The sequence below is a fragment of the Calliopsis andreniformis genome, chromosome 3 (assembly GCF_051401765.1).
Source record: "Calliopsis andreniformis isolate RMS-2024a chromosome 3, iyCalAndr_principal, whole genome shotgun sequence".
Taxonomy (NCBI): Eukaryota; Metazoa; Arthropoda; class Insecta; order Hymenoptera; family Andrenidae; genus Calliopsis; species Calliopsis andreniformis.
In genome coordinates this window covers 9,406,509-9,427,919 of record NC_135064.1, presented here as the reverse complement: position 1 = coordinate 9,427,919, position 21,411 = coordinate 9,406,509, and the positions used below count along the sequence as shown (strand labels likewise).

Here is a 21,411-nt window from a genome sequence, read left to right as displayed (position 1 = left end):
AGAATGATGATACAATCAAAATTGATATCCGTGAAAGATAATATTATGAGCTTTTTAACACTGAAATGTATTATATTTGTGTGGACTGATAAGTAAGTGGTTGTCAATGTCGTTTAAATAGATCCTATTCTTTGTTCAATAGGAAATAACAAGGAACCTAGAAAACGAGGTAGAAGACCAAAGACTACGAAAGGTAACGAATTAGGAGGGGAAGATCAGCAACCTCGTCAAAAAAAAGAACGTAGAGACGACAGCACAAGCGGAGGTAACAATGGGCCAGGTGGAAGCGGCGGTAGGGGAGATCCCTTTCGTAGACCCCCGATATCCCAACTAAAGAAAACTGGTGACAGCTGGTTGCAAGATGGTGCCTGTTTCGAAGTCGCCCCGAAATTGGCTAAATGTCGTGAGTGCAGATGGACACCGCACCAGCGCTCCAAAAACCTTCCACAAAATATATTCTGCAGATTTTATGCATTCCGTAGATTACGGTACACCAAAAATGGACAATTGGCTATAGCAGGATTTAGCGATCCTCACAAAGACGCTTCTGAGGTAAATTCATAGAAACATGATGCATTTCTTTTTCTCAGAGATACTTAGCAAGAATAAGACGAACACCTGGTCGGTTTCCTTTGATTTTTACAGGTAGATCTTCGGTTATGGTTACCAGGACAAGACGGTACGGACACAAAAAAAGACGAAAAGTCTGATAAGAATGACAAAGAAAAGGGAGACAACAAAGAAGATCTAGATCTGGAAATGGCTCATAGATTGCTTCGACAAGTTGGGGATCAGTTTTGCGATCTTCTTCATCAAGAGAAAGATGCTCTTCAACAACACATGGCAGAAGGTAAATTTTATAAAACATTAACCTGCAGCTTTTTAAAACAAATAATATTAAATTTCGAAATACTACGTCTGCAATCATTATTCATATGCTCATATATTCTTTCATGCATGTTTAATAATATCAATGTGAGACATTGACCTATTACATTGTAGACAATATGTCTTATTATATCATTTTCCTTTTCTTAAATGTAATTTCAAATCTCTTTCGTTCATGTAATTGTACATACACGTGGCACATATTGGCTTTTCATTTTCCTTTGTTCGCATGATTTAACGCTTTGCGAATCGATTGTTTCTTTACCATGACAGCAAATTCGGGACTTGTAGACGGAACAGTGGCGTGGAAGAGAGTGGTCCAAGGAGTTCGAGAAATGTGTGACGTTTGCGAGACAACCCTTTTCAACTACCACTGGGCCTGCGGTAAATGCGGTTTCGTCGTGTGCATCGATTGTTATAAAGTAAGAATAAAATATCATCTTTATAAATCTAAATATTTTACAAGTACAAACAATACATGATGACAAATAACTAATTGAAAATCCGTGATATACAACTACAAATTATCGAGCTTTTTAACACTGATATTATAATTATTTTAAATATAAAATTTTTATTTAAGAGAGTACATATTTAACAAAGTAAATAAACGTTATTAGGGACGCAAGAATGGGACAATTAAGATCTGGGGAGAAAGCGGAAAGGATAGAGATGACTTCTCGTGGCTTTTGTGTACCAACAGACAAGTACACGAACCTGAACGACTCATGCTCACGCAGATCATTGCTGGCGACAGCTTGGTACGTCTTGGGCAACGGCTTCACGAGTGTCGAGCAGAGTGGGGGATACCCCAGCATTGTGGTTGTTCGCTAGTTGTTCAGACCTCTCCCAATGAGCATCTCAGAAATATGATAAAAGGCGATTCGATACCGGTTCTCAACGGGAACGTGAAACAGGAAGTGAAAGAGGAGAAGAAGGTGAACGAGTCGAACGGATCGTCCGAGAACAAAACAAATGGAGAAGACAAGAACTCTCCGCTAAATTGGCTAGCGGACGTGGCGCTGCAAAATCAAGACAAGAACGAAAGCGGCTCGAGTTCGGATTCAGATGAAGATCGGGATGGTAATTACTCGACCTTGAGAGAGTTACTTATTCGTCCGTCTCACAAGTCCAACGGTAGTGGCTCGAGGTCAAATTCGCCCACAAACAATAGCAGTAACGTTAACGTCACATCCGGTAATAATACACAAAACAATGTTACAAAGTCTGGGAAGAAGTCGAAAATGGATGCGCTGGATGAGGTGATATCCAGCGTGATAGAGCACAGCGTGAAAAAGGAGAGGGAAGCTGGACTGGATGACGAGAAGCCGAGAGAGTTGAAGCATTTCGTGAGAAGGTACAAATGGACGCAGAAGGGGAGAGAACCGTTGCCCATTAGAATCATGACACTCACAGAAAGCAAGAGCCTCTATCCAGACGTTCCACACTCTTGGCTTTGTGACGGAAAATTGCTGAGGTTAAATGATCCGAACAATCCCAACAACTACAGGATATTTCAAGATCAGTGGAAACGTGGACAGCCGGTCATTGTGTCAGACGTCGCGAAGTCTCTAGATATGAATCTCTGGCATCCTGACTCATTCGCCAGAGACTTTGGCGATGAGAAGAACGATCTCATCAATTGTATGACAGGTAACTTAGTACCGAATCAACCTATGCGTAAATTCTGGGAAGGTTTTGAGAACTTTTCCAAGAGACTGAAGGACGAGAGAGGGAATCCAATGCTGCTAAAATTAAAAGATTGGCCACCTGGTGAAGATTTCGCAGAATTATTGCCATCAAGGTTCGCCGACCTGATGAAAGTTCTACCATTGTCGGAGTACACCCATCGAAATGGAAGGTTGAATTTGGCGAGTCGTCTACCCGACTGCTTCGTAAGACCAGATTTGGGACCTAAAATGTATAACGCTTATGGTTCGGCTCTCCATCCTAATAAGGGCACGACCAATCTTCATCTAGACATTTCTGATGCCGTCAACGTAATGGTTTACGTAGGAATTCCTAAGGATGCCGACAACGACGAACACGTCAAAGGTATTTATTGTTATTTTAGATTATGCTAGGGATTAAAATAAACAGTTATTTTTATTTTCAAAACAATTGTGCTCGGGCTTGTATCTTTTGTTTCAAAGAATATCTGTTTCTATGGAATTTTTATGGAAGGAACTGTTACCATTAGGAACTCTTCTAGAAAATTCTTGTGGAACAGATATTTTAGAATCTGTATAATAAAAGTTTAATGGAAACAAGTCCTTTTAAAACATTTATTAGTACTAGTTATATTTAACGATATTTACGCTTACACTATTCACTGAAGATATATTCAGCATTTGTTGCAATGATTGAGGACTTTTTTAATGTTAGTGAACAAAATATCTGTTCCTCTTCTAGAAAAATTGTTATTCTTATATTTCATAAGTTCTGTTTAGACTAAAATTTCTATTTTCAAGAAAATTATTTTTAGAATGTTACGAATTAGAAAGTTTCATAACTGTTTCGGTCTTTGGATAATGCACTATTGAATCTGAAATATAACGAGAAATTTTTAACAATTACAGAGGCACTGAGAGCGATAGACGAAGCAGGCTGTGATATCCTGACACGGCGACGCGTTCGCGAACGCGGAGAGGCACCCGGTGCATTGTGGCACATTTACGCAGCTCGAGATGCCGATAAGATTCGAGATCTCCTGAACGCAGTAGCATTAGAACGTGGCGCTCGTCTAGAACCACATCATGATCCCATCCACGATCAGAGCTGTTATCTTGATGGACCTCTGCGAGAACGTCTGTACCGCGAATACGGTGTCGAAGGGTAAATATTCATTTAACAACATTCCTGTTATATTACTGTGATTTAGAGTAAAGATATAGCTTGAATTTTTATTTTTTTATTTTTGTTTCTAAGGAGTATCCATTTTGTCAAGAATTATAATTATAACCAATTCATTTTTTAGAAAATCAAACCATTTATTAAATATAATTAAGTGAAACTTAAATGCAGTTAGGTATAATTTAAATTTTAAATAAATGGAGCGAAAAAATGTCATGAAATAATTAGTATTTTCAACACTAATTACTGTTTATAAACAGTAAATTATTATTTATCTAGGTTTCGAGAGTTTCGAATTATGAAAATAGTACAGTTGTGAGTTAGAAATGAAAATAACGTTTGTCCATTTTCTTTTTACAGATATGCTATCGTGCAATGCCTGGGCGACGCAGTATTCGTGCCAGCCGGCGCACCGCATCAAGTCCGTAATCTCCACAATTGTATAAAAGTAGCCGAAGATTTTGTATCACCGGAGAATGTGTCGCATTGCTTCCACCTCACTCAAGAATTCCGCGCGTTGTCGGACACGCACACCAATCACGAGGACAAGCTTCAGATCAAGAACATAATCTACCACGCGGTGAAGGATTCCCTCACCGTCTTATCGAACGTGAAGGAAGAGACTCTTGCCAAGTTAAAGACGAATAACGAAATAAAGAAAGAAGAGACGTAGCCTTAGGCCCCCTGTCGCGGTCGCAAGAACCGTTGTTTGATCGTTGTTTGAATTGAAAATCTCGCTGTACAGCAGCGAGTGCAACCTGTTGTCGGCCCTCTGTGCTATCCCGAACGCGGTGTTTTATTCTAATCGGACACCGGGATAGCCAGGAGGATCTGTAATCTAAGAGATACTCTGAATAACCTGTACCAAGGTGCAAGAATTTGTTGTGATATTTGACGAGTAACTCGAAAGTTTGATTTTTCGGTATTGGCTGAGCCAATGGGAGATTATTCGTTGTTTCGTTTGAGAATTTCCTTTTTACATGTAGTTTTCCTTTCTCGAGTAAACGTGCGTGCTGGCGGACATGAAGTCCCCACGGTGTATTTTCATTGAGGGAAAAGAAAAAAATAGTATGGAGCCGGCGACACGAGCGCGCCGCGCTTCCATTTACCATTGTGATACCGGGAGGAGAGGACTTTGGATCATACATTATTTGTAATTACTTATATCGTGCCTGTATTCAATACATACTGTCTATATTATATAAATGTAGATAATCGATTTATTGTGTAATGAATTCTTACTATAGCGCAACTGCGAGAGGATTGTCTAGAGGTACCTTTTTGTGCAATTAGGTGTCGATTAAATTTATTAGCTGGATCCGTGATAATTATCGATCCCCGTTACACGTGCTCTCGTGATCTGGTGCTTTTGATGTCGATTCAAAGCAAAGTGAAGCAAACAAATGCTCTGCTAAGTGGCCGATATATATTTCTCGCTAGATTCTTGTGTTCCGTGCGATTAAGAGCACAAGAGTGAAAACACTGCCTAAACATTGTTCGCGTTATTAGTCCAGTTTGACAGACGACAGATAAGGAGACTCGACTCTTGCGCGTTACCTACACGTCGATGTACAGTCTTGTTGCAGTTTGGCTTTCTCGGGGATTACGTGCGTAAATTTCGGTTTCTCTTTCCTTTTCGAAAAATATATCGGCTATACCGAGCAAAGTCTGTTCGAATGGATTGTACGACTGTCGTTTTAACGGAGGCATCGGAACAAAAATAACAAAAGGGAAAGGCTAGAAAATTTGTCGATGCATTATCTTCGCGAAAAACAAAATTGACGAGATGTATAGACTATTCAATTGAATGTTTTTATAGATTGGATTGACGTTGTGGCCCAGTGATGACCCAGTAACAAGGGGTAAGAGAAAAAAAAAACAAGTGAAAAGAAACTGTTATTTTTGTCAAATCACGAAAAACAAACCGTCTATCCGATAGAAAAGCGATATTCTAATCGTATTGTAATTAGTATCGATAACTAACGGTAACACGTTATTTAACGCGAGGGTAACGGTGTAGGAAAAAAAAAATGACTTTCGAAGTGCCAATGTTTTGAACGACGTGGTTATTTCTCGCGTGTTTGTCTGTACTACACGTTGTGCATCGCGTAACGAATAGGTAGGAAGGGAAGGAAGAAAATGAAACAGATTAGTCATGCTGAATCCACAGATGAGAGGCCGAGTTCCTATCATTCAACTTTTTCGCTGCTATTCACGATACGCGTCGTTGCCGCTCCACGTCTGGATTCAAAAGCCATCGTCGATCTCCGTTGATTTATTGTGCACCACGGTGACGTCTGTTCAAACTCACGCAACGTGCGTTCACGGCTCGGTGATTTCGATGATAAGAAAGGGAACAGAAGAAAGGAGGATGGCAGGGGCTTTTGAGGACAGACGCATCTAATTCAGCGTCACACCGCGCGCTTATCGATCGTCGAACGTGTTCTCCACAGCTGGTAATCTTTGAGACCGACGTGTAAAAAGGAAGGAGGAAATGGAAAGAAACAAATGAAGAACAAATCACTGGAATCCTGGAACCCGCAATTTCTTTGATCTCAACATTCGTCTAGCATACAACGACTTGATTAAATAATATTTAAACGAGTAAATTTTTAAATATCTTAGTGTCGAAATAAGAAGTAACGTTTAATATTACGGGAATGATAAGTAATGAAAGAACAAGGAGGAAGTACTCTTTATTAATTCACACAAGCGACGATGATCATAAGGTATGATGAGGATGTATAAAGTTCTAAAACAGAGAGAGAAAGGGAGGGAGAGATTGAGAGATTGTGTGTGAGAGATCGAGAGAGAGAGAGAGAGAGAGGACAGTAAGAGAGAAAGAAATTGAAGCATACTCTGTGTATTATTATTGCTGCGGACAAAGCTATTATTTGTTCTCCCCGCTACTTGTATGTAAATACATTTATACATACATATATGTATACATATATAAATACGAAAGGAAGTTAGGATTAACAGATACACACACTCCACGAGAGAACATGGACAAAAAATGATACACTTTACACGCGTAGATAGTTTATTATACCATTATTAATTATTAATTATTATCATTATTACGATTAATTATTACGGAGAAATACCGATATTTAAATGTTGCTAAATACGCGGCGAGAAGAAAAGCACGATTACGAGAATCGCGAGTGTGGTACATTGTGTAAATGAGGCCGGAAAGAGAGGCGAGCGTTTCGAAAAAAAAAAGGATTGCTTGTGTGTGTTTCGTGTGAACGCGTGTGTGTATTGTTTTTTTCGTGAGAATTTCTGAAAGGATGCGCGAGAGAGAACAAGGGGCCGTGTATTGGGGGCGGAGTGGAACGGATGATGAGACAAATTGTACAGCCCTTAAAAAAAACCTATGAAATCTTCTATCCACCCCCAAAAAAAGTCCCGCACCACCCCACCACCGGCTGCCCCCAGTCATAGCAATTATGAACCGCGGGCCGGCAGGTCTGAGTATAATTTTTTGTACTGTGTAAATGTAAGAACATACGTTTGAATAAGAAAAATGTTTATATTACAAAAAAAAGGACAAGTTCTATTTTTATCACGACACTGAAAATACGTATCCTGACGAAACGATGAAATTTAGATTTTCAGCGACTACGACGTTCTATTATGTATGTCAAAATCCGACTCAGATGGATCTCTCTCGAACCGAGAATTTCCAACAGTGGCATACGCGTTGATAGCGACATAAATCACGAAGACGAAGGCTCGTAAAAAGTCTGTAACTTAATCTTGTTGCGAGACTTATTGCTCTCCAACCAACCGCTAACTTGTTGCTCGTTTGGCAAAGATTCAATAGCATAATTTCTCGCCTACTTCTTTGCCAGTAGGAGTGTCAGAGATTTAGTGCCTCTAAGGTTTCGCGAGCTGACGATCTTTCTCAGTGGCTCTTAAAGCATAGGGTCGAGATCCTAAGAAAAACAGAAAGAATGAACAGTATTTCTGGCTGTAAGCAGTGAGGAAGCTAGTGAAGAAGAGGAAAGAACAATAGGAGAGGTGGAAGGAAATCGTATGAAAAATCAGCCAGCAGAGTGGGAGTGGCTGGAGTAAGAATGGAAGAGGAAGACCTCGTTCTCCATTCATAGTTACGCGTAGCGTTCACATTCAAATAATCTTTAGCAAACTTTCGAACAATAAGTAGTATCCAGGCACTTGCAATCAACGTCTCCCAAGAATCTAAATTCCCAAGAAATTAAATTCAAATCACACTCGTTAAATATATAAAGCTGCATTAGTAATTCATTAAATTCGAAATTTCTTTATAGTGATCGTTCAAAACCGGATCAGTACACATTTGGCTCTCGAAGCGCGCTTAATGAGACACGTATCGATACGTGCTTAGATTACCATACGCTAATAACGATCCCCTTTTCCGTTACAGAAGAACACGTGCCTTGTTTCCGGTGTTGATTTTGCACGAAATATCCCATCGGGCTGGAGAACTTGAAAAGGTTTTTGACGATGCCTATACTCGGTCGATGATAGCATATATCCGGCGCGAGGACAAACACTCGATAAAACTATGCTACAAACTTGCGGTTAATGGTGGGTAGCGCTTAATGACGCAGCTTGGTCACTTTCGAAATAACATTATTCACGATATTCTTCGAACAGTACGTTCTAAAAACATTCCAAACATAAAAATCACGCGTTACGTGGAATCATTACTCCTTCCTTTAATTTCAAGTATAAACTGTACCATCCTTCCTGATAAGAATATTCCTCGTATAAGATGTTTCATAATAAACGTAGAGCCTCGTCACGTGGAAGGTATCCCGTACTGAAATTCTCCAAACGGAATTCGAACACGTCCCACTCCCAATCTGCCATTTAATTTTCTCGTCAACTTGTCGTTCTGACGCCCCTTATGGAAAGACCTGTAGCGCGTGGTACAGTGTCGCCTACACGGCCGTGTTGCCAGTTCAAGATGGCGCTCAACCTGCGGAGAGAAAGAGGATCGAGCGTCTGAACGAGCTTCGAGCGGCGAGCCTGTTATAGCTGCGTCGAGCGTGGTCGAGCGTCGGACAATGTACGATCGCGGACCGATCCACTCTACCTCACGGTGACTCGGGACAGGCATTCGATCGTGCAGGAACCGTGTGGTGCATTCGAACGCGCGAAGCAAAATGTGCACACGCAACAGACAGAGGCTCGCGAGACCAACGTCGAAAATAAGTCCGTGCTAGTGCTGTGGCCGTTCGGTTATGTCAGTGTGCGTTAAGTCAAAATGGCAGCCGCGTTAACTGTCGAGCAGGAGCAGGTAAGAGATGATCGATCATCCGACGGCCAGACAGACGGGGCATTCTTTAAATCGCGAGACGATCGGTCGCTGCTGATAATTCGGGAGAGTGTCTGCGTCGCGGACGTGTTTACCAGCGCGCGATATAAACACCGCTATTATCTTTATCTCCCGCTTTCGCCGATACGATAAGTTCTTTCGGCGAGTCTCAGCGGGAATCGCCGGGGACAAAAGAGGCCTCGCTTTGTCGAACCCTTCGCGGATATCTCGCGACGATTCCGGGAAAAGATTAACTCCACCGGACGCGGTCCCCGAGTGCGCGCGACTTTGCTCGCGTGCATTCGTATCGAACTTTAACCGTCGATGTTCAATCAACCAGATACTGTCATCGCGGGAATAACGCTCGATCTCTTTGTCGATCGTCGCTTCTGGATAGTGTGTTTTACACGGCTGCGAACGACTCGAGAAAACGACCTCGTAGCGCGATAAATTAATCGTGAAATAGCACGCGGTTGATGAATGGAAACTCTTTTCCGTTCTATAAACACGCTGGATGTAGGAGAAAGAGAGAGAGAAGAGAGAGCGAGAGAGGAGGAGAGTTCTTCCTGCGTTTTAACGGCGTTGACATTAAAAATGCAACGAAATCGATACGGGCGAAGTATTCGCAGACGCTTCAGTTTTAAGCGCGGCGTTCCGTCGATGATGAGGGGACTCGAGGATATTGGTGTTTGTGCGCGATTTATGAAAGTATCGATTCGAGATATTAAATTTCTTCTTGACCCTGGAACGAACCTATCCATTTACCGTGCCGGTCCCCGGCGAGCGTACTATGGCGGAAGTAGCCGGTGGGGAGGTAGTCGGGCACCGGAAGTTATATCGGTACTCAGGGCATGTACACAAATCATTGACGAATGACTGCTCGCACGTTTCGAAAGTGTAGAAACGCTCCGAGAGCGTACGGTTATTCTGAGCGCTTGCTTCGTGTCGGCTTCTTCTCAATTAATTATGATTACACCAGCGACCGAGATGAATACTTTTCTTCCGGAATATTTTTCGAAGGAAAAGTAACTTTCTCGTTTGATTTCGAGAGCCAATGGTAGCTGGCGCAGACTGACGAGAGCTGTTGCTTCGATTTGCAGGCTACAAAAGAATTTATAGAAGCGGTGAACAAGTGCAGAGCTGGCAGAAGAGCGGGTCCAGTGTCGTGGAGCACAGCAGTGAAGTTTCTAATCGCGAGAAAGTTTGAAGTTGCTAGAGCTTTGGCTCTTTATGAGCAACACGAAGCTACCAGGAGAAGAGAAGGACTTGCTGTTCTGTATCCGACTCAAGAACCCTTGCTCAGTGAACTACGCACAGGAAAATTTACAGTTTTAGTAAGAATCTTAATCGAGTTGATACAAGATTTGATTATTCTTTCTTGTAGCATGTGCGTCAAGTGAAAGGTATATTGGTACAAATGTTGCAGCCTTCACGGGACGGTACGGGGGCAGCCATAGCTATTTTCACAGCCCATTTGCATCTTCCACAGAATACCACACATCAAACAACCTTGCAAGTGAGTCCTTTAAGTTCATATTTAAAGTTATAGCTTATCCTTATGGAATGATTAAAATATAGATAGAGAATGATAATTTCTAATAAAAGAATCCTTTATCATGTTACAGGGTGTTGTATATCAGCTGGATGCAGCCCTCGAAAGTGCAGAGACTCAAAAGCATGGTCTGGTGTTCATTTACGATATGTCGGATAGCAAGTACCAGAATTTCGACTATGACCTTTCTCAGAAGATTCTCACCCTCCTGAAGGTAAGTCCTACACATTATTATTCCCTCGATCACCCTTCCTTTCCACTAGAAAATAGATAACATAGAAAATAGACCATAATCCTTAAACGTAAGTCACCAATTATAACAACTGTTGAATTATGAATAAATAAATGCATTATCCTCGGCCAACAAACACCGTCGCGGTTCGAAGAATGGATCAGTATTGATCTTCACCTTGCCTTCCCCTCGCACGCAAAATTGTCATGTAACTTCGGCGCTCTGAGAAACAAAGAGGCTTTGCCAGCGGCAAATTGATCGCTCCAAATATAGGCTATTATCTTCATACAGGAAATTTAATCAACATCTTTCGCTTTTATCGTTCCTGCGAACGAAATCAGGACGCGTAATGTGCACGCGGTCGTCAATACGCGAACGCATAAAAGTTCACGGGCGCAGAGAACACTTTGAAAGCACCACGCTCTTGTGCGATTCTCCTCGCATCGCGGTGACGTGGAGGAGGCACGTCGCGCACGATCCCGATTATATAATAGAGGGTAGAGTACATAAAGTGATTCCGGAGCGTCTCGTACATAGGAGGGGTGCATCTCAAAGAACAGGAAAGCTTAAAGCGGGGTTGTTCACGCTTCACGAAAACCCACTTACAATTGCCCAGTGAACCGCGCGCTATGGGGCTGAGCGGACAGTCTTTCAAAGGTTTTACCGGAATGACGCAATTATAGGGTGCTTACGAAACTATTTATAACGACGTTTCCAACGTCACACCGTATACCAGATAAAAATAAGCTTCTGTGTTTAGCCGGTTGTTTACCAGGAAGCGAGGATCAAACTGAAACAGTGATCTGGGAACGCGAAAGCGCGAAAGGGAAACACCGCCTCTGCCAGACGTCTACGCTTCGCTTTCCATTCAAATAATACCGACCCGATACTCTTCCATTTCCGCTTTATTATTCGTATTTATAGCGCGCCTGCTAGCGATCGAACGAAACCTTTCTTGAATCGAAGCATGCTCTTTCAACGAATTGAACGTCAGACAAATTGCGGCGATTTACGAGTTCTCCTTTGAAATTAGACGAGAGACCAGGGGAAATATCGACCTATGCGTTTTTGCAAGCTTAACGACAGAAGGGAAATTAAAACTAAAAATAGGTACTCATCTTCTAGATTCTGGCTCGAAAAAAGGTAACTAATCTCGTTGAAACTGATTAGCTCCACTTTTCGTATTTGTCTGAACTTCAGAATTTCTCAGTTTCTCGCACCTTTATTTATCTTTCCTCAGATATTAACACATGGAATTATTCAGTCTTTTCTTCTCATTTTTTTTTTATCTAGATAAAAATAGCCAGCCAAAAATCTCTACCGTGTTTATTTACACTTAACGACCGCTGCAATTAGAGGCTGCCCTCTGCTCGATGCTCGCCACATTCGCAGCGAGTTGAGAGACACTGACACGATACGTCACCGTTCGTAGGATTGTGCCTTGGTGTGCCGGGGAAAAAGAAATTCGCGTAAGGGATGTTAGAGCGGAGCGGTGGTGGAAAGAAGGGGTCGTTGGCGCGCATGCGCGCGTCCACGGAATAACGTCGCGACGCTCGCGGTCAGTAATCATCGTGACCCCTTTGCGGCGTTATCGTGGACGGATCGGGGAAGAAGAAGTCGCAACCTGATTCCGCGGGTCGGCCGACCGCGACCGTTTCCCTCGAGCCAACGTCTCGTGACGCGGACGTCCCCGAAAATCGGCCCGAGGAACGTGTCCTCTGCGCGTCTCGCCTCGGTTGATACGCATCGGCCTCCGCCAGTCCGATCCGTGTCAACCGTGCAAACGCGGTTATACTAATTTCGCGCTATCGATTGAGACTGACCGAGTGCCGGCAGTGATTTCCCCGATCCCATCTATGCTCTGGTGATTAATCGTGTTCTGGAGCGGATCGAGAGTCCTCGAGCCGTCTTATTGGCGCTCCCTCGCTCTTCCAGAAGATCTGTCGTGGACGGTTTAATCGTCGTATCAGCTTGTGTCATCGATGCCCGATAAAGTATTCGCTTACGGTGCATCTCTCCACGGCTTACGGTAAATGAAAGTCCTAATCTATCGATTAACCGTCCGAGCATGCTATCTATAGAAGTGACTGAATATGTTCCCAGCTTAACGTTAATACTCGCTCGGAATCTTGTTTTCAATCTTCTGTGCACGGTTGTCGTCGGTTCGTGGTGTTCCGAATCCGATGGGATCGCTTTGGAGCGATGGAACCCGTGATCTGATTTTCCTTCGTCGTTTCGCGGGATTTCGATGTGATGGGGTTTACGTGTTTAAGATCGCGAAGATGTAGTGGTACTGCTGACGTCGTTGCCGTTACGGCACTTCCGCCCTCTATATACACCACAGAGGGTACACGGAGGGTTAAGTTACCTTGTTTCCTGCATTTTGCATGCCCCAGAGACAGAAACATTTTTTGCGCATCGCACAATCCCATCGACCCCGAATCCTCGATTCGTTCATCGACCTCGTTGCGCGAATCGTTTGTCCCGATTCGACGGAATCCCGTCGTCGTTTAAACTGTAACGCGTAAGTGGCTTATAAGAGACTCTAAGTTTTCTGTTAAATTGGATCGAGTTCTCGTTCCACATAGCTCTCCTTCGGAACGGAACCCTTTTCATCGCGCATTTAACATGTATCCGACGATTGCTCGCAGTTGGCACTAAACCGTGTTCTCTTAGTTTATATCTTCGGTGCTATTATTGCACCGTCTTTCAAAGGTCGAATTTGAAAGTCGCTTCGTTTCGAAAATAAATTATGCAGTCAGCTGAACCGGTGAGCGCTTTTTTAATACTTTTTTCTTTACTCGATATGGATTTAATGTATGTATGTATGTATACGTGTATAAGTTGAACACCTCTGCATTTCAATTCTTAAGGTGTCATTGTATCGTTCGAAAAGAAACTGTATTGCCTGAATACCAACTACCTCGGCTAACGTTCCATTTACTTTGTATATTTTCTACTATACTAGAATTGCGTAATGTGTAACGTATCATGATTATAATCATTGTTGCAGGGTGGTTATCCGGCAAAGCTGAAGAAGGTTTTGATAGTGACCGCGCCGTTGTGGTTCAAGGCTCCCTTCAAAATCCTTCGATTATTCGTTCGTGAAAAATTGAGGGACAGAGTGTTCACGGTATCCATTCCTCAATTAACCTTACATATCCCGCGGGAGTCATTGCCACATCGCTTAGGCGGCACGTTGGAGATACAGCATGAAGCATGGCTGCTCCATTGTCTTAAATCCATGACAAACAGAGGCGGGGGTGAACTTTGCGAGGTTTGTTTTACTGAACATGCATGATCATAACTAACCTTGGACTTTTGAACAGTGATACGTGGTTCATTTACTTTCAGGTTACCCCCAGAGTGGGTAGTCCTCTATCGCCCACGACGAAAAGTCAGCCGGCACAGAATCCCAATGCAACTACAGTTAGTAGCTCAACTAGTCCTATAATTGATAAGACTAAAGTAAAAAATGGTGTTTCGAATATCGGGGATATCGAAATCACTAACGGCGATGTCTGGACGGGAACCGACGAGGCACCGTCTCCGATTCAACCTCCGTCCTCAGCTAGTTCAGGTTTCAGCGATGACGATAGCCTCCACGGTGACCTTGGGCTCCAAGCTGTCACCATGGAACAGCTCATCGAAGACATTCACTCGAGGGGTCGGGCAGGTCTCATAGCAGAGTACGCGGAAATCAGGCAAAGACCGCCAGAAGGTTCCTTTAACAATGCAAAGTATGTAACTATTCTACATGAACAGTATTTCGTTCCTAAAGGGTATTAATACTAGGGGTGGGTGGAAACCTAATTTTTAGCTAATTTTTACGAAACTTTCTAGGTTTTAAGAAATTTTGAGGTTTTGAATATAGTTCTCTAATTATAATTTGCTTTTACAGATTAAGATCAAACCAGTCGAAGAATCGGTACACAGATGTTCTCTGTTACGACCATAGCAGAGTGTGCTTATCGCAAATAGATGGAGACACCACCTCTGATTATATAAATGCCAATTTTGTTGATGGTTACAAGCAGAAAAATGCGTTTATCAGTACTCAGGGTCCTCTCCCGAAAACCTGCGGAGATTTCTGGAGGATGATTTGGGAACAACAAACACTTGTCGTCGTTATGACTACTAGGTAAATACTTGTCGCTATTTCTATAAGCTGTATTACAATGCCGATCTACTAAATGCGGATTTTACAAAATTGCAGAGTTGTAGAACGAGGACGCACAAAATGTGCGCAGTATTGGGGTCCAGAACCGGGTGACGAAGTTCAAGCGGGTGGTTTCACTGTGACCACTCTCGAAGTTGATACCAATCCCGATTACACGATATCTATGCTCCTCCTTACGAACAACAAGGTACAATTCGAGGCTTTTGAGAAGCGAAGTTTGAATCATTCGATACTTCTGTGATGGTAAGGGAAAACGATCTATGTCACATTTTTGAAAAATTCGAGTTTTAACACTCTGTGATTTAAAATATTACATTTATATCTTCAAGAAGAAGGAAGGGGATGAAAAGACGTTCCTTCGTTTAAAAATAAGGCTTCAAAAAGACACAAGGCCATAAGACAATATTGAAATTGAGAATTTCAAACGTCAATGTCTCAAAATAAAAACATGTGACTTAGATCATTTTTGCTTACAACCACAGATTTATAAACTCGTCGTTCTGCGAGAGTGAATATATGACACGTAATCGTAACTTGTTTTCATTTTAGACTGATGAGGCAAGAGAGGTTTGCCATATGTTGTACACAGCCTGGCCAGATTATGGTGTTCCACAGTCGGCTAGGGCTTTGTTACAGTTTCTAGCCTTAGTGAGACAACAACAAAACAAGTTACTTGCGTACAGAGGGGATACGTGGGCCGGTCATCCACGAGGGCCTCCCATAGTTGTACACTGCAGTGCTGGCATAGGAAGAACAGGTACATAAAGAATTTTGTTGGAATGTTCTTCGAAAGCAGCCCGTTTTAACCTGTACTCTTTAAGTAGGGGTCATTTTTGTCCTAACCTTTTTAAAAAGGCCGCATAAAGTAAATGTACCAATTACTGTGCCATTAAGGTTAATTTTTCTAGTTTTGGTTATATTGAACAGTATTACTTCAATTTTTCGTACTTCTCAACGTATATAAATTGTATTTCAATTATTTTTCTACTAATAGTTATATTTTCGTAACTAAAATATTAGAAAAACTTTGAATATTAATTAAAATACAAAAAAAAGTTTTCAATATTTTAGTAATTTACTCTATAAATTTTGTATTCAAATTTCAATTTGGAATTTTTGAAACACTTCTATTCATTCAAAAACGTATCAGATACAAGTGACCCCTGTTTATAAAGTGAGATAACCGAAGAAAATGTTTATTATAGGTTAATGGTGAATGCGATGTACATTGGATTTGTTTGCAGGAACATTTTGCACGTTAGATATTTGCATATCGCGATTAGAAGACACTGGAACCGTAGACATCCGTGGAACGGTGGAAAAGATTCGAGCACAGAGGGCCTACAGTATTCAAATGCCAGACCAATATGTTTTTTGTCATCGTGCTCTGGCAGAATATGCGCTGTCCAGGGGGATACTTAGTCCGCAACACCTTGCTATGTTACCTCCAACAGTTGAAGAAGATTCCGATTAGAGTATAAACTCTTTTATCATGTACCAGAGATTGATGTTCTTCCCGAGTATGCATAATAATCTCCTTACATAGCCTATTTCTAGCTTAAATAACTGAAAGTTATTTTTTGCTATCATCTCCATCGATGTAATATTTCAGATTTCTACTTTTACGTTAGGCTACATATCTAGGAAATATTTAAAGAAGAACTAGTTTTTTCAAGGCCAAATGCGTGAACAGGAATTCTCGATTTCTGTTCCTCCATATTTTGCTCTGTGAAAAAGTTCGTTATTAATGAAACGGGTGCACGGCTACCGAATCGAAAACAAAAATGGCTGTCCGAGTAATAACGCAGAAAGTGTCACAATCGGATCACACCGATCCTATTTTAACCCTCTCATATGTAAATTTTACTGTACATTCTGAAAGATTACTACAAGTTATTTAAAACGTGTAAACTATGAGAACGCCTTACTTTGTAAACATTCCATTTGAGAACAATTACTATGTCAATTAAATTAAATATATATACCTCTATATATATATGTACAAGCGCGAATTCTCCTATCGGATAGGTTTAATAAACTTTTCTTATATTCTGTGTTACACGTACCAACGATAAATATTATTAAAGTAAAGTAACATTTAAAGTAATCGTTGGAAACGTTATTTATTAGAGCATTATTGTACGTATCAGTAATTAAGATTAGCAACTTTTTTTAATTATGGTCATGTGCTTAGTTTTATATCCGTAGTTCGGTTGCATTTTTATTCTCGTTTAAAGACTCATCCTGTTGAAAGCAACGCAATGATTTCGCTTCCTTCTGTAACTTCCTCTTCTTTTGTCGAGCTTACAACAAGTGTCTTTAACAAGTATAGTATAATAGTTATCTTGTTGATTCCACTTGCAAGGTTTATCCAAAACTTAAATTAGTACAAATTCAGTAAAGATACATTGTTATAGATGCATTATATGAGAGGGTTAAATTGGTAACCTTATTGAGAATGAAGATCTAAGTATAATGAATTTTAAAAAAAAGTTTCGAACAATATAAATGTTACAAGAAATTACGTGCTAACGTGATTTAGGTACGTGAGCAATGGATAGTCACAGATATATCTAAGATTCTGAGATCTACAGATATATTACAACGTATTGCGACGTTACTAGGCATTTTTTCGGATAACCAAAGATTATCTTCTATACCATTTCAGAGTATTGCAATTCGATCACATAAAGAGAAATTGGCTAAACAATTCGCGAAAAGGATTCCTTTACAGGGATTGCTAATCAGGGATCACCATATAGATTAAAGAAAACCTACTTCCGATTCGATTATAAACATTAAGGGAATTAGAGAGATTATACAGTGTTAAACTTTTAAACAAGTCGAGTAAATTATATTACTAGTTTACCTCAAGAATCAAATCGAGTTCTTCGTTATGGGCGAAGATTGAATTTTTTTAAAATTCTTAGTATGAAAAGTTTGATCACAAATTTAAGGTACGCTCTTCCATGAAAGCCTTCATACAAATATATACACACACATACACATAGATACATATGGGAATAAGAGAAGAAGCGATGCGATTTATAATTTAGGGCTCTAGCAAATGAACAGTTTCTATGTTAACAATGTCGGGAATATTAGATGCGTGCTTTTTGTTTCACGCGATTTAATCCATGAAAAGATTTACAGATTTTACACTGTACGCTCGAACGGAATCCCAACTACTCGGCAGCTTTTCCATTTCACATTATTTCTCTATTATTTTTTAAAGCAGTTTTACCAATCAGCATCGATACGAATTTCGAATCAAGAATATACAATAATTACGTACAGGTAACCGTAGGTGTGAATGCTTCTTTAAACACTTGGTTTAAACCAGCATTCGCGGAAAAGTTTTACATCAGAATTTCTTATGAACGAAAGAATAAATGTTGAATCCGTGTTTAAACTATCCGACTTTTAGCCTCCGCTGTCTAACCGTCTGTTCGTTACATGTATATTGAATAGTTACAAAGAAATCATAAATGTTAGATCGTTGTTGCAAAGACGATGGTACCGCAGTGTATATTTTACGTCGTGAACTGAATGTACCATGCGATCTTTGAGTCTTCATTCGGGACACACAACGCGATGTTATTCTCGCGGCATATGACTATGTGATAACTGTTAGATTTCTCTGTACTTGATTTTTAATTTTTCGTTCACTTGAATGCTGCCATCATTTACGTTTTCATAATCTAGCGTTACTGTTCAATTTTGCTGGATAATTTATTCAATTCAGTTTGCCATAAACGCGTCGGGTGACGCCAGAAAATTCATCGGATGTGAGAGAGAGCGAGCGAGAGAGAAAGAGATAGAAGTTTGCCCCGAATCCAACGCGCGTTCTTTTTTGTACAGAATCTATGTATATTTGCGCGCAAAAATTGTAGCGTTTTACTTCTTGATCGATATCCAGAACGGTCTATCGATAGTGAAACTATTGTTTGTTAGAGGTGTATATCTTTGAATTTTATATAAGACGAGAGAAGCGCTGTTGTAACTAAATGCTTAGTCAAACTTAACTTCGAACAACTTCGATGTATGCACGTTCCTCCTACTCTTGGGTTACCTTACAAAGGGCATGTTGTCGGTACAATCACGTCTATTATTATTATTATTATTATTAATATTATTATTATTATTATCATATTAATATTATTATTAGTTCACGATGCCCTTTTATATTATCTATATATTTATTAAAAAATGTTAATCTTAAAGTATTTGTACGATGTACATATTACGCACACGTTGTTGCGGAATCTTATAGTTCGCTTAAACCTCCATATTCCCAGGGTTTCACTCTCCAAGTGTTCGTCAGAAGTACAGAAAAAGAAGAAATAGAAGGGAATACAAGCTACGGCGATTTATTAAGCTAGGAAAAGCATGAAATCTTAAATTACACGTTCTCTCCTCGCGTTTTTAATTCACCTGCGAACCGATCATGTGGTCTGCGAATACGGAGGTTTCGATCGCGGTTGTTCGATTTTTCTTTGGAAACGAAAGGGAAATCCAATTCGGTATTTTCGTTACTTTTCTCCCTAATCTATTAAGTGTGAATGTAACGTGTGATTTTATAGCAATTTTGTGTGTGTTCTATCTCGTATAATATCTTCAGGCGAATATCGGTAGGTGGGGTTAAAGGTGCGCGAACGAAAAAGATGGAAAATGCCACCGGAAGCAGGTACCAAAGGTTTTGTAAGAAATTCGGACGAGTAACTTGTAGCCTTTTAAAATAATTTCTCGTGCGTGTTAATGAAAACTGAGGGTAAATAGTCTAAAGTAATCGACTTAACAGTATTATGATTCATTAATTCGTAGAAGGTGTTCCAAAATATGCGGTCCAAGACGGAGAGGATCTACACTCGCGAGATAGTTTCTTGCATGATCCTTCGTTCTTGATTGTGAAGAATCACTTTCTTCTGAAATGGAGCACTTCGTATTTTCTAGGTCACTTTTGTTTCAGTTCTTTCTCTGCTTTTTGCTCGGTTACTTTCATTCCCTCGACGAAAGAAAAATGTTTTCGTGGTTTAATTGTTGTCCTTATTGGTAATTCGTTTTGTTCTCGTAGGTAAAGTCGTTGAATTTTGAAAAAATCTCATCGACGTTACGCATCTCTTCGAAGCACCGATTTATAGAACCGATAACCGATCAATAAAACCTTACGTTCTAAAAAGAGGTAGACGCGAACGATGAAGAAGAAAAAGAATGGTGACAAGAGAATATCAAAAACAAAGAAAATATTTTACGTGTAAATTGAACGCACGCAATCCTTGTCGTTTGATTGATTTTAACGTTGGAAAAAGTGAAACGTACTGAGATATTATGAAAGAAAAAACCAGAGATTTAAATTAAGGAGGAAAAAGAAATAATTGTATATACGAGTGACATGACTTCGAAACGACTATCGCACATAAATGTATCTAATAATTATTTAATATATTGCAGATATAAATGGCATTAATCCGTACATTTTCATCGTCTTTCGTATCCTGAAACCATTTTCCACTTTTTCTTTTTAAACAAGTGTCTAAAAAAGAACATGCAGTCTTTATCGAGAACAATTAAACATGAGAAGTTCAAGGAGTTAAAAAAAATATATACTATCTGTCAAGTACCTAACTTTTATTTTTTCTTATAAAATAACAAATAACTATATCGTAAAGAAATAGTCACTCACTTGCAAAAGATACTTGTATCGCAAAGCATAATAAAGAGGCAGTAGCAACCGTTTAGAAACACATACTACATCTATAGGTAATTATAGATTACAGTATTCATGAAAAAACGTGTAAAAATAAATTTTAAATCTCAAACGTACCACAAGGATAAAGTTAATAATTACACTTAAACGAATCAGATATCCTGTTGTTTTTTTTATTTAATTAAAAATGGTCTCAAATTTTCCGATACCTTGAATTTCCAAAAGTAACACTAAAAGTGGCGGATGGATTGTAAATATCCATTTGCAACTTTTCCACAATAGTTTTTTAAACGTTCAGGATGTATGTAGATAAAACAGATTATAATAATAGAAAAGTAATGGCTATTAGCAGTTTTTGACCCACTAAAAGAAGACGTTTTTGGGATACTTTTAGGACTTCACTGGATGTCTTTAAAACGGTTTTAAGGCATCTCTATGCTATATGGAAAGTAATATGTAGGAACTGTGAAAACATAATCGAGACTTGGTTAATCGAAGTTTTACTGTGAGTAAAAAATACGACTCGGTAGAAATGACTTCCAGAGTCAATGCCATGATCATTCATACGCATTCCATTAAACCCAAAATCTCAATACAAATAACCTTTAACTCCAAAAAATAATAAATCTATTTAGAACCCAACAATTTCATATCAACTAAGTAACTACAGTACTTTCTTTCAAAACTATTG

General features: G+C 40.0%; 2 protein-coding genes, 1 long non-coding RNA gene and 1 other non-coding gene across 6 annotated transcripts in view; all 4 read left to right on the top strand.

Annotated features, from left to right (window-relative positions):
• Positions 1-5,116, top strand: part of Kdm3 (Lysine demethylase 3) — a 400,441-nt gene extending 395,325 nt beyond the window's left edge. Inside the window, exons 13-18 of one of the 2 annotated variants that reach the window (XM_076393685.1) lie at positions 143-552; positions 646-850; positions 1,180-1,310; positions 1,509-2,943; positions 3,468-3,723; positions 4,102-5,116. In XM_076393685.1, coding sequence (XP_076249800.1) covers positions 143-552; positions 646-850; positions 1,180-1,310; positions 1,509-2,943; positions 3,468-3,723; positions 4,102-4,414 — 2,750 coding nt within the window. In that variant the 3' untranslated portion in view covers positions 4,415-5,116. Of the gene's footprint in view, positions 1-142; positions 553-645; positions 851-1,161; positions 1,311-1,508; positions 2,944-3,467; positions 3,724-4,101 lie in introns of both variants that reach the window. The other variant, XM_076393684.1, reaches the window with a different exon arrangement.
• Positions 1,362-1,439, top strand: LOC143177713 (small nucleolar RNA SNORD36). The gene has a single exon (XR_013001632.1). It is a non-coding gene; the product is annotated as a small nucleolar RNA SNORD36 (small nucleolar RNA).
• Positions 5,117-8,717: 3,601 nt separating the features above from the next.
• Positions 8,718-17,561, top strand: Ptpmeg2 (Protein tyrosine phosphatase Meg2). Of its 2 annotated transcripts, XM_076393686.1 has the most exons (10): positions 8,718-9,031; positions 10,150-10,383; positions 10,476-10,565; positions 10,675-10,815; positions 13,847-14,110; positions 14,188-14,573; positions 14,735-14,974; positions 15,050-15,200; positions 15,563-15,770; positions 16,258-17,561. In XM_076393686.1, exons 1-10 carry the CDS (start codon positions 8,999-9,001, stop codon positions 16,485-16,487), a joined length of 1,977 nt encoding a protein of 658 aa, XP_076249801.1. In that variant the 5' UTR covers positions 8,718-8,998; the 3' UTR covers positions 16,488-17,561. The 2 variants fall into 2 exon arrangements, with proteins under 2 accessions (XP_076249801.1, XP_076249802.1); XM_076393687.1 differs by lacking the exon at positions 8,718-9,031 and having other exon boundaries at positions 10,287-10,383; positions 10,453-10,565.
• A 1,899-nt stretch (positions 17,562-19,460) lies between these two features.
• LOC143189057 (uncharacterized) lies at positions 19,461-20,476 on the top strand. Its single transcript, XR_013003608.1, has 2 exons — positions 19,461-19,966; positions 20,088-20,476. It is a non-coding gene; the product is annotated as an uncharacterized LOC143189057 (long non-coding RNA).
• The last annotated feature ends 935 nt before the right edge of the window (positions 20,477-21,411 follow it).

What these genes read in the sequence shown, in the direction of transcription:
- Ptpmeg2 (XM_076393686.1), top strand. Translation starts at nt 8,999, where the DNA reads ATGGCAGCCGCGTTAACTGTCGAGCAGGAGCAG. An exon ending in AGATTCTCACCCTCCTGAAG is followed by an intron (nt 10,816 to 13,846) that starts GTAAGTCCTACA and finishes TCATTGTTGCAG; the next exon opens with GGTGGTTATCCGGCAAAGCT. An exon ending in GGTTCCTTTAACAATGCAAA is followed by an intron (nt 14,574 to 14,734) that starts GTATGTAACTAT and finishes TTGCTTTTACAG; the next exon opens with ATTAAGATCAAACCAGTCGA.